This window comes from Phyllobates terribilis, unplaced genomic scaffold, assembly GCF_046119375.1.
Source record: "Phyllobates terribilis strain yellow unplaced genomic scaffold, ASM4611937v1 Scaffold_1__5_contigs__length_1240528914, whole genome shotgun sequence".
Taxonomy (NCBI): domain Eukaryota; kingdom Metazoa; phylum Chordata; class Amphibia; order Anura; family Dendrobatidae; genus Phyllobates; species Phyllobates terribilis.
In genome coordinates, this window is record NW_027362761.1 from 786,888,832 (window position 1) to 786,901,676 (window position 12,845).

At 40.6% G+C, this 12,845-nt stretch overlaps 1 protein-coding gene across 9 annotated transcripts in view; it reads right to left on the reverse strand.

The window, feature by feature from the left end:
• SEC31A (SEC31 homolog A, COPII coat complex component) overlaps positions 1 to 12,845 on the reverse strand; it is an 89,014-nt gene that overhangs the window by 67,175 nt on the left and 8,994 nt on the right. For all 9 annotated transcript variants that reach the window (XM_073637030.1, XM_073637026.1, XM_073637031.1 and 6 more), the window contains exon 2: positions 3,734 to 3,813. In XM_073637030.1, the coding sequence (XP_073493131.1) occupies positions 3,734 to 3,812 (79 nt within the window). In that variant the 5' untranslated portion in view covers position 3,813. The remainder of the gene's footprint in view (positions 1 to 3,733; positions 3,814 to 12,845) is intronic.

Genomic DNA, 12,845 nt, shown 5'->3' on the forward strand with positions numbered 1-12,845 from the left:
CCTAGCGATAGAGTCTATTGCCCTTAAAATTAGGCAGGACCACCTGGTGGAGGGTATTAGTATAAACTCCAGAACAGATAAAGTGGGGTTATATGCAGACGACCTGATCCTCTTTCTAAACAAAATAGAAAAATCCCTCCCAAGAGCAATTGACCTTATTAATTACTTTAGGGAATTATCGGGCCTTAAAATCAATTGGAGCAAATCTGTGGTTATGCCACTTATAGATAACATAACCGAACCGTTTTTTTTTTATTACAGGTAGTACAAAAATTCAAATATCTAGGCATTATAATTAATCAAAACCCAATTATGGACCTGAAGGACAATGTGTACCCCATAAAGGATATGATGAGGAAAAAAATTGAAAGCTGGTCCCAACTTCCATTGTCTGTGGCGGGAAAAATTAACCTAATAACAATGATTATCCTTCCAAAATGTTTGTATGTATTAGAACATTCTTCCACTAAAATCCCCAAAGAATTTTTTCGGAAACTGCACGGCATGATGACATTTATATGGGGTTCAGCAAAGCCCAAACTAAGTATTGGATCTCTGCAGAGACCCAAGGATCAAGGGGGTAGCGCGGTGCCCAACATATTTTTCTATTATTTAGCTCGTCAGATACGATATTTGAAGTGCAGGATAAGCAGTGATAAACTCAGTAAGTTTAGAAGCGCATCTTATACATTTATTAAATGGGAATACACCATGGGCTATATTAGAAGGCTCTTACAGACCACCACAGGGCTTATTATTTGCACATAGCCTAGAAATGCAGGTGTGGCGCGAGAGTAAGCGTATCGTGGGGTGTACTGATCAAATGGGAGAAACCCGAATATGGGATAATCCTGAATTTCCACAGCTTAAAAACCTACAGGACACAATCTTCTGGAAGCAACACGGAATAACAACACTTAATCAGATTTTTGAAAACTAAATTTTATTGTCATTTGATCAAATTCATAGGGATTTCTACAGATATCTACAAATGAGGCATGCCATATGTTAGGAGGGCGGTTGCAAACAACTTTAATAAATGGAACGCAACCGACCCCGAGGTCCGCAATGCAGCCTGGACTGCTGCTGAACACTTTCCGGGTGGAAAGGAAAGCGACAAACTTAAATGTTAAACTCTTCCGTGTTTCTGCACACAGGAACAGGTATAGCGGTTCGCTCTATGTCCGTTAACTGCACGGGAGAAGAGCGTCCGGGATAGCACCTACTTAACTGATAAACCACTCCGTGTTAAAGCACACGGAGCGGATTACAGCGGTTCACACAATCTCCAAGAACCGCAGGGAGACGTGCAATCACGATCCGCCAGGTCACGGGCATGCTCAGTACGGCGAATCCTGGACTTAAACTCCAAGCACCCTGTCTCCCTCTGCAACCTATGCTTAACCGTGCTAGGTGCCAATACATGGGAGACAATCTGTATGTCTCGTGGACCAGCTAGGCGTTGAGGCTGACGACGATGCTGAGAAGCATCAGCCCCGGCTGGACTGAAATGGGAGACCACAGAAGGTCCTGGACCCATTTCGAATCCAGAACCAGACCAACGCCTAACACCATAACACATCAATTCCCACATCCTAGGAGGCCAATATCTAAATACCCATTAATAGGAGTACGAAAAACTCAAGGACCTACAGGCTTGGTATCTTCTCTATATACTTTTCTACTGAATTCTAAAATCACTTCTACCCAACTTGTTGTTGAGAATAAATGGCGGCAATTAATCCCTTCTATAACTGATGATCGGTGGAATGATGCAATGGAAGCGCATATGGTGGTGTCACCAGCTGCCAATAATTAATTCAATTATATATACTACATCAATCTAACCTGACCCCAGTGAGAATGTATAGATTTGGTAGAATGGCATCTGATGAATGCCACAGATGTGGGGAATCAGGAGCAGATTTCTGGCATCTTATTTGGATTTGTGGGATAATACGAAGATATTGGGGTGAAGTGATAACTACAGTGGAACGGATAGTTGGGATGCCAATTGAACGTAGTCCAGAGTTATGTGTCTTAGGTGTTGTGGACGAGGAAATGTGGACACAGTATGATGGGATATTCCTTCGGGAGGTTATATTTATGACCAGGAAAGCGATAGCACTAAGATGGATGGGAGGAAAGTCTCCTACTATTAACCAATGGAAAAAAATAGTGAATGATACAATACCGTATGAAAATATAGTATATAGAAATAGGGGATGTCTCCAGAAATTCCAAAGGATATGGGAAAGATGGTGTAACTCGCCCTTAACACACTTGTCCCCTGGTGCCATGACTTTGCTAATCTCACGTTATGAGTCCTGATATATGCCCTTTTGAATACATGGGAAATGATATATGATATATATGGGCTGTAAGAGTGGACCTCTATTGCAACTGTAATTGATATATATACTGAATGCTGATAGGGAATGGGCCGGTTTAGTAAAGAGTGCAGTGCTCCACAATGAAGCTTATGCTTCAAACTACCGTATTTGTTTTCTTCTAACTGTTTACTCTGATTATTGAGAACGTGATGTAAATTGTGTTAAACTGAGAATGGTTAATGTTTGGATTACCCTGACCTTATATTATGACAGTATCTGTTTGTAACCATTATCCTGTGGAATTTTTCAATAAAAAGAGTTTAAAAAAAGATAGGCTATCAATATTTGATTGCTGGGGGTGTGACACCGGCACCCCCGCCAATCAGCTGTTTCCGGTGGCAGCGGCCGTTCTTGGCAGCTGCCACAACACAGCAGCTCCATCATTTCTATAGTGGCAATGGCCAGGTACTGCAGATCCACTCCTACTCAAATGATAAGGAGATGGATCTGCAGTACCCAGCGGTGGCCAATATGGTTTTGACAGTGCTGCTGAGACAATTTGCATATTTCCCAGAGGAGCATTGCGGTTTTAAAAGTCTCCTCACTGTGACATGCTGTTGAAGTTGCCATTTGGACATAATCACAGTGGAATACCAGATAAATATTATAATTGGCTTACAACACAATACAAACATTTTTCATTCTGTGAGATTCTTAGCCGCTTCTATCTGATCTACTGCCTGGAATAATACATTAAGAAGTTAGAAAGTTTTTTGGTAGCAATTTTCACAATCATGCCAAAACAGAGAAATGCTTTGCCACAAAAAGTGCTTTAAAAAGGCCCTGCGATAATATTATGCTTACTTATATAGTGCCATCATATTCCACAGCACTACAGACATCATCATTGTCCCCATTGGGGCTCAGAATCTAGATTCCCTATCAATATGGGTGGGAGGAAACCGGAGAACCCGGAGGAAACCCACGCAAACACGGGGAGAACATACAAACTCCTTGTAGATGTTGTCCTTGGTGGGATTTGGACCCAGGACCCCAGCGTTGCAGTGCTAACCACTGAGTCACCATGCTGCCCTGCCCTATTATTCAAAATCCACATATAACTACTTATTCCCCTGCCCCAAATAGAGGGGGAATGTAAATCCCTTGCATTTGGAAAGAAAATCATTTTTTTCTTTGCTTTGAAGTATTTTACCAAATTCATAAACTTAAGGATCTTTCTACAGATCCTTTTAGTTACTATAGGAGCTATGCCAAAGAAATGGACCACCTAGATCAATTATCTCTGTGAAATAATGAATTTTCCAGTACAAGTATCTCAGTTTGATGGAGAAGCACATGTACATCAGACAGCATGTGCATATAGAAGTGAAAGCACTCACCTGTCGCTATATATATGGGGTGTTGCTCGGAGGGGCTCCAGGCCTGCATGGCGGTACGGTCAATTTCTTTTAACTTCATTCTACATAAAAAAAATATGACCAATATATTAGAACGTTGGTGGACTTAATCAAGTATACATTACATTAGAAAGAACAAAACCAACATATACAAACTAGTGCTGGCACCTAGTTTCTCGAATCTATTGGCTATCTGTTCAATGAGGTTTGAGAAGTACTAAGCTAGATAAGTGGCTGTGGACATATCACTACTCTGCTATTTTTAGGCTGGGAAGGACCCAATATTCATGGACCTTCCCAGCTTGATAATATAAGCTCACAGCTGTCTGCTTTACCTTTGCTGGTTATCAAAAATAGGTTGGACCCCACGTCATTTTTTTAATTATTTATTAGCTAAATACATGTACAGTAAACTACACACACAACACTCATTATATATCTCACAGATATCTTTCTATTTATCTCTATCTTTGCCCATCTAACACCTAAACACATGTCATTTCTATTCTGCATTCTATTCCAGTACGTGTCACACGGACGCCACAGGTACTGTTTTTTCCAGTACCGGAAATATCAGGACGTGTGAAGGGGTTGTAGGCAGGATATTAAATTTAAGGGTGTGACGTTGGGTGATCGGGAAGACAGGATCAGTCTCTATGCCAATGACTTAATTATCTTTATATCTGAACATGACAACACTCTCAAGACCTATCCAGATACTGGAGGAGTTTGGACCGTTCTCTGGCCTGCACATAAATTGGAATAAATCAACCATCATGCTCCATGGGACGCTCAATGGCCACCCTCACTCTATAATCTCCCAGTGGTAGATACATTTAAACACCTAGGTATATATACTACCAAAATGCCCAATAAGTCCCGCAAATAATATATGTCCCTTTTTGGTGTACTTTATAGGTAAATGTAAAGTCTGGATTTCGCTACCACTGTCGGTTGATGGCCATATCAATCTTGTCAAGATGATCCTCTCACCAAAGGGACTTTCATTAATAGAACATGGACCAAATCCTCCCCCCCCCCCCAACAGTCAACATTACTGTTATTTATATGGCACAACTCTAGGCACAAATTAAGCATAACTATCTCTATACAGAGGCCAAAGGCACAAGAGGGATTGGTATTATCCATTTTCTATTTATACATCCTAGCTGGACTGTTGAGGTTCCTTAGCAAGTGGATTGAACCCCTCATATGACTGCTGAATACTACCTAGTATACCACCTCCAGGTCCCACCCTATGCACCCAGCCTGCACTTTATTCACGCAAACTCATCCTGATCCATAAGTTATCAATACAGATGTGGCATGCATAAAGCCAAAGAGATGAATCGCTATCAGAAACTTCCTCCAGCCAGCACTGGAGGAGCGTAACTTCTGGAAGCCACATACCATCAGTACTCTAGATCTATGCATGGATGATATTATTAAATCCTTCCCATAGATACAGGAGGCCCATGAATTACCTTTCTATAGATATTTACAGCCACAATACCCTCTGCAGCCACTTCCATAACACTATATGGCCAGTCTTGCAGTACCCTCCAATAGGCAACTATTTTACTAAGCGGCTCAAAGACCTAATATCTGCATTATATACTTATACAGCAATGACAGGTAGGCTAGAGTTAAATCCTAGCTCTGCAGGAACTGATTAATGCACCTGACTGGCCCTGCATATAAACAGGCTGGGTGTTCATCTGAGTCAGTCTGCTGGGGAGGTTGAGCAGACTGGATGTGTCTTGGATTAAAGAGAGAGACACAGGACAGGATCCCTCTCTGAGAAGAGACTGCACAGGCCATGTGCAGAGGACTGCAAGTATCAGTGGTTGCTATGGACAACAGCTGTTTTGTTTGACCAAGCTGGGACTAGGTCAGCCGTGAATGAGTAGCCAGGGTCGGTTCTGTTTAGTTAGCGCCTGAACAAGGCTAGAGATTTATGTTTATGAGTATGTTTTGGTGCTGTACAACCCCTAGAAAGCAATAAAAACTGCAAATGTTTGGGCCTAAACTGCATTAACTGTATGAACGATACCAAATGCCTAACACCTACCAGAGAGAATGAATGAAACCCTACAATACATATCTATTTTGTGCAAGACTTTTCTCCATTCTTCTTGCTGTAGAAGGGAGATGGAAAGCCCAAATTCCACACTTGATATCAGAGGAGTGTTAAGAGGCATTAGAATCCCCACTGCAGGTCTTTCCTGCTAGGAATAACAAAACTTCTACTTTGTCCATCAAGGTTATCTACACCCCCAAGGTTTGCTGAAAATGGCGAGTCAGTGCCATAACAAATGCCACCAATATATGGTGCTTAACCCCGTCAAGACATATGACTTATAGCTACGTCGTGCATCCCCCTTTGATGCCGGAGCTGAGCCCGCATCTTTTCTGGCACATGACAGCACATGACATTCATGAGGCAGAGAAGCATCTCAGTAACCGTCTAATCCTACTAAGGTGTAAGAAGGAAAGATACAGTAAATCGTTTGTGCCGACTCAGGTTTCTTCCCACACTCCAAAGACATACTGATAGAGAATTTAGATTGTGAGCCCCAATGGGGACAGTGATAATGTCTGTAAAGCGCTGTGGAATTAATGATAGCGCTATATAAGCGAGTAAAAGAAATAAATAAAATGTTCTGCTGCTGTGATAATGTAATTTCGCACAGGATCAATAAAGTGTATGGTATTGAAGCAAGTAGAAATTTTTTTTTTAAAAAAAAAAATATAAAAGTTCAAATAATCCCCCTTTTGCCCCATTCAAAATAAAATAAAAAACAAAACAAAAAAAAAACAATTGGTATCACTGCGTACAGAAAGGCTCGATCAAAATATAAAAAGAATTAATCCAAATCGGTAAAAGGCGTAACGAGAAAAATAATCAAAACGCCAGAATTACGCGTTTTTTTTTTAGTCGCCGCAACGTTGCAATAACAAGCGATCAAATCATTATATCTACCCCAAAATGGTATCAATAAAAAAAACAAAAACCTATACATGTTTGGTATCTGTGAACTCGTAAGGAACTGGAGAATCATAATGACAGGTCATTTAGTGAACATGATAAACAAGAGACATGTGGGATTGCACCTTTTTTTTTGCAATTTCACGGCACTTAGAATTTTTTTTCCCTGTTTTCTAGTACACTTAATGGTAAAATTAATGGTGTCGTTCAAAAGTACAACGCGTCCTGCAAAAAAACAAGCCCTCACATGGCCATATTGACGAAAAATAAAAAAAAGTTATGGCTCTGGGAAGAAGGGGAGTAAAAAACGAAAACGGAAAAGCCCAACATTGTAAAAGGATTAATGTTATGGCATAGACTTGTTATTATATTTCTTTTTGAGGGAATAGGTTGTGGTGGGCCTACTGGACATTTCATACACCAGAGATCAGCTTGTTGAGCTTTCTGGATGAAGATATAATATGGATGAAGCTATATGGCCTCATGTTCGTACCTTTTTTACAGGAAACCCTGTTTTTTAGACGCAAAGTGGAAGCCCTGAGATGGATGGGAGATGGGCACCCATCGCTCACCCAATGGAAATAATTAGTAAATTCAGCTGCATCATATGAAAAAATCATATGTAAAAATAATGGGTGCCCACAAGTTTTTTTTAAAGAGTAGAGTGCCGTGACTGCCTACTAGAGATGTTAGAATTGATTTGTCCAATTCTACTGCCTCCTGAAACCCTTAGGTTTGAAGACTTAGATGTGGGGCACAAGGGGTTAACTACGGTAATAGGGTATTTATTGCAGCAAATCACACTAGATTAAGGCTATGTTCACACATCACATTTTTTCTTGCAGTTTTGGTGCATTTTTTTTTCAGCGTTTTTTTTCACTGTCCTTCTGTCTCTTTTTGTGCATGTACACACGTGGTTAAAGTTGTTGGTACCACTCGTTTAATGAAAGAAAAACCCACAATGGTCACAGAAATAACTTAAATCTGACAAAAGTAATAATAAATTAAAAATCTATGAAAATGAACAAATGAAAGTCAGACATTGCTTTTCAACCCTGCTTCCACTGAATATTTAGAAAAATTAAACTCATGAAATACTGTATGCCTGGACAGAAATGATGGTTCTTCTTAACTTAATATTTTGTAAAACAACCTTTTGAGACAATCACTGCAAACGATTCCTGTAACGGTCAATGAGACTTCTGCACCTCTCGACAGGTATTTTGGCCCACTCCTCATGAGCAAACTGCTCCAGTTGTCTCGTGTTTGAAGGTTGCCTTTTCCAGACGGCATGTTTCAGCTCTTTCCAAAGATGCTCAATAGGATTTAGGTCAGGGCTTATAGAAGGCCACTTCAGAATAGTCCAATGTTTTCCTCGTAGCCATTCTTGGGTGTTTTTAGCTGTGTGTTTTGGGTCATTATCCTGTTGCAAGACCCATGACCTGCGACTGAGACCAAGCTTTCTGACACTGGGCAGCACATTTCTCTCTAGAATCCCTTGATAGTCTTGAGATTTCATTGTACCCTGCACAGATTCAAGACACCTTGTGCCAGATGCAGCAAAGCAGCCCCAGAACATAACAGAGCCTCCTCCATGTTTCACAGTAGGGACAGTGTTCTTTTCTTGATATGCTTCATTTTTCCATCTGTGAACATAAAGCTGATGTGTCTTGCCAAAAACTTCCATTTTTGTCTCATCTGTCCATAGGACATTCTCCCAGAAGCTTTGTGGCTTGTCAACATGTAGTTTGGCAAATTTCAGTCTGCCTTTTTTATGATTTTTTTTTCAACAATGGTGTTCTCCTTGGTCATCTCCCATGAAGTCAACTTTGGACCAAACAACGACGGATGGTACGATCTGACACTGATGTTCCTTGAGCTTGAAGTTCACCTTTAATCTCTTTAGAAGTTACACTGGGCTCTTTTGTTACCATTCATATTATCCGTCTGTTTGATTTGTCATCAATTTTCCTCCTGCAGCCACATCCAGGGAGGTTATGAAAGACAGAGAGAAAGCCACAGGTACAAAGAGCCAGGCACACCCAAATGCTTGTATTGCAAAAATATGATAATTTTATTGGACAAGGTTTGACAAAGACGATATAACCACACAAGAAAACATTAAAAACACAAAAAACCCATGCAAGGGTAGGATCATCCCAAACATGCACCAACAGGTATTTTATAAATGGTAATAATATAATTAATTAAGGTTTAGATTCAAGATAGTACTGCCCATGGATTTAACCATTAACAACCCAATGTGCAAATAGTTACAAATATAAAGTGCAATAGTATATAGAGTATGGACAAGATACAATGTAGATAAGCACCATTGAGAGGTCAGAATCAAAATACCTGTTGTAGTCACCCAACGCGTGTCGCTGCCCACTAGCAGCTTCGTCAGGGATAGTCCCATAGTGTGATACACTGTCTATATATAGGAAGTTCAGGGAGGGAGAATCAGTTGTGGTAGATTAATTAGTATAATACCTCCACCTTGTGCCAGTTATTATACTGGTTACCCATTCGCTACAGGGTCCAATATAAACTCATTGCTCTCACCCACAAAGCTTTCCACAGTTCTGCACCACCTTATATCTCCTCTCTCATCTCAGTCTATCGTCCTACATGTTCCCTCCGTTCCACAAATGACCTAATGTCTATAATTTTCTTTCTAATCTCCTGAGACAACTCTTTCCTTTGCTTCCCCTGGTCCATGCTGAGTGTGGTACACACCATGCCACCAGACAGCACAGTGAGTATCTGTAGCCCTATACACAGGCCCACTGACTGATTACAAGATTGTAGACACCTGTGATGCTAATTAGTGGACACAACTTGATTTAACATGTCCCTTTTGTCACATTATTTTCAGGGGTACCATCATTTCTATCCAGGCCTATTTCATGAGTGTAATTTTTTTTTTTAATTCTGTGGAAGCAGGGTTGAAAAGCAATGTCTGACTTTCATTTGTTCATTTTCATAGATGTTTAATTTATTATTACTTTTGCCGGATTAAAGTTATTTCTGTGACCATTGTGGGTTTTTCTTTCATTAAACGAGGGGTACCAACAATTTTGACCACGTGTGCACATAAAGTTCTATGAAAAAAAAGAACCCTATCCTCTTTTGGAATCAAAAACGCTGAAACAAATTTTGGTGCGTTTTCTCAGCGTTTTGTTTCATCACCCATTAATTCCTATGGGTGAAAAAACGCAGAAAGATGAGACATGCTCTATTTTCCAAAAAAACATGCAAAGCACAAAATCCTGAACAAAAAAACAAAACATGATGTGTGAACTAAGAATTCTGGCATCTAATAGACTTTGCTGGTGCGGCAAAAGGCAGCAGAAAATTTGCATAAAAAAAAGCATCAAAAAATGCTAAAAAAAAAAAACCATGGTGTGAACATAGTCTAAGATCCTTGTAAATTCTAACATGAACAAAGAAATGTCAATGATTGTATCACTGGTCTTTAAGGCTATGTTCCCATGGTAAGTGTGTGAGTTTTTGATATCGCAGATTTTCTGCACCTATTAGCTAAATTAGGTTACGCTGTGGTTTTTGTCTCTTTGCTATGTAATAATTTAAATGAAGTTGCTTTGTTTTTGATATTTCCTGGTATTTGGCTTTTACTAAATATTTTTGATAGACATACGTGATCTGCACAGGACTGTATCGTTTCTGCAGCAGAAACACACTAAAAAAACTTGTGTTTTTACCTGCAGATTTTCTGCATCTAATGCAAGTCTATGGGGAAATCTGCACATAAAATACATTTAAAAAAAGCACCGCAGGTCAGTGTATGCTGAGTAACATGAAAGCACAGTGGGCATGAGATCCTATAAATCCAATCCATTTTTAAGGAGCTGTAAGACGCTGCCAACTCTGGGATCAGGGTGTGACTGCACCCTCTACACCCACTTTAGTTACGCCACTGACAAGAAGGAAACTTTATAATGGGTGCATTAAGGCGTCTGGAATCATCATGTGCAGTGCCAATCACTGGCTATCGGGGCATAGAGCCTACGATTATAGTGTGAACATGTACTCTGGAGAGGTGCATTTACCATACACCAGTCTGAAACGTGATTTGGCAAATGCCAGGAGAACACACTATCGGGGTAGAAAGTCCTACAAGTAAGTTTTAATGGCAGAACATTCATGGTTGAGTAGCGATTTTCACAGCTTGTGTTGGGTCCTTTACCATGCAAAAGATGGCTTTATTAAAGGGGTTGTCCAGTACTTGAACACTGATGGCCTATCCATAGGTCAGGTCATCAATACCAGATCTAGATGTGCTTTACCGCGGGACGGAACAGCACAGCTCCAGCACCTGGATAGTGGCCATAAAATCAACACTCACATTTGCCATCAGTTAGAGAATTGCTGAAGGTTGGTCATGGACATGGCTGTGCTCACATTGTCATAAATGAGTCCACAGCCCATGTGGTCACAGCTCAGCACCAAGTCTGATATTTAGATCATGACGTGGATGTTGGTGCTGCTTGTGTGAATTCTTCTGTGACAGTTCCTACTGTACTGTGAATTATCATACCCAGTTACAACCACACTGCAGACATGATGCATTGCAAGAGGGCTGTCTAGGATCATAGCCAGTAGACAACCGCAGCACCCTACATGCCTCCCTGCACAAGTCACAATCGCTATGACTTCAGGTGGAGCCATTTTAATACAAATCATCATGTTCTGCTGAGGTGCTCCTGATGGATCCATTTCCTCGGACCTCTCATAATTGTCTCCTGGATGTCTGTGTAGGGTGTTTTTTTTTTTCTTGCATCTCCCACAGATACACAGCGAACCAGTGTCTTGAAATTAACATGCAAAATATCCCTATGTTTTAATGAATGATCTTATGTGTAGATTGGCCTCCACTATACGGCATGTTGGACACATACTAAACACTACTGCCCTCTGCTGAAAGTACCACTGTCAGGGAAGGATACAATGGACCGCCTTCATTTCTACCCTCCTCTGGCAACATGAAAGCTGAGCGCCGACTGATCGCTGGAGGACACAAAGAGTTTTACTGTAAGACAGTTGGGATGAATGCATTATCCAGAACAGGCCACACAAGGGAAACCGGGGTCTGATTCTCATATTCCACTCAGTAGTATAATTCTCTTCTTTTTTTTTTTTTACCATCCTCATTTTCCATATCCATATCTGGCAATCAGTCCATACAACTATCCCACTGCCCCCAAAATAAGGTCCATAAGTAGAGGAACTGGGCACCTCAGAGGCTGGACCTCCATCGATCTAACATTTATGATCTAATCTATAGATAAAACAATGTTACTTAAAGAAGCACTCCTCCCATCAAAGTCTCTATCCTAATATATTGCAATCACATTATACAGCACTGTGCACTTACAATTGCTCATTTTGCCTTTCTACACAGTTAATTATTCTATTTCTTTGCTCTATGTAGAAACAGGAAGTCTCTTGTCCCTGCATTTATCATTCCCCTCTTCACCTCCTGACCCAGCTCCTCCCTCCCCCCCCCCTTCCGCCAGGGACTTTTGCAGTGACTTATGACTCATACAGGGTAAATTGACCTCCTGTTGCTACATAAAGCTTAGAAGGATTCAGCTAGTCAGTTTTTAATCGTGTGATGTCATAGACCTAAAGGAAAAGAGAAGAATTAGCTGGGTAGAAGGGTAAAGTGAGCAATTGGAAGTACACGGTGCTGTATAATATGATGTTTGCAATATATTAAGTGGATAAAAATGTTGATGGGAGGAGGAGTGCTTCTTTAAGGCAACACCGCTGTAGCCATGCTTCAAATAACATGGTTGAAGTTAGTTAATAGTTTGTATTTTTTTACTTAAAGTGGCTCTCCAGGCACACGGATCGTTAAATCATTGCACAGCCTATGAGAAGTTAAGAAACTTCATAATTTATTTGCTGTTAAAGGAAACCTGACATGTCAAAAAAAACACTTAAACTGCAGGTTAATAGCGATCTGAAGTAATGTGACTGCTGCATTGAGAGCTTGGCTACAGGGAGGAAATTAACTTTATTCGTCCCAGCAGCCTCTGGCCTTTAGTCATAGAGGTGCGCCCGGCGCAGCTTCAGTCA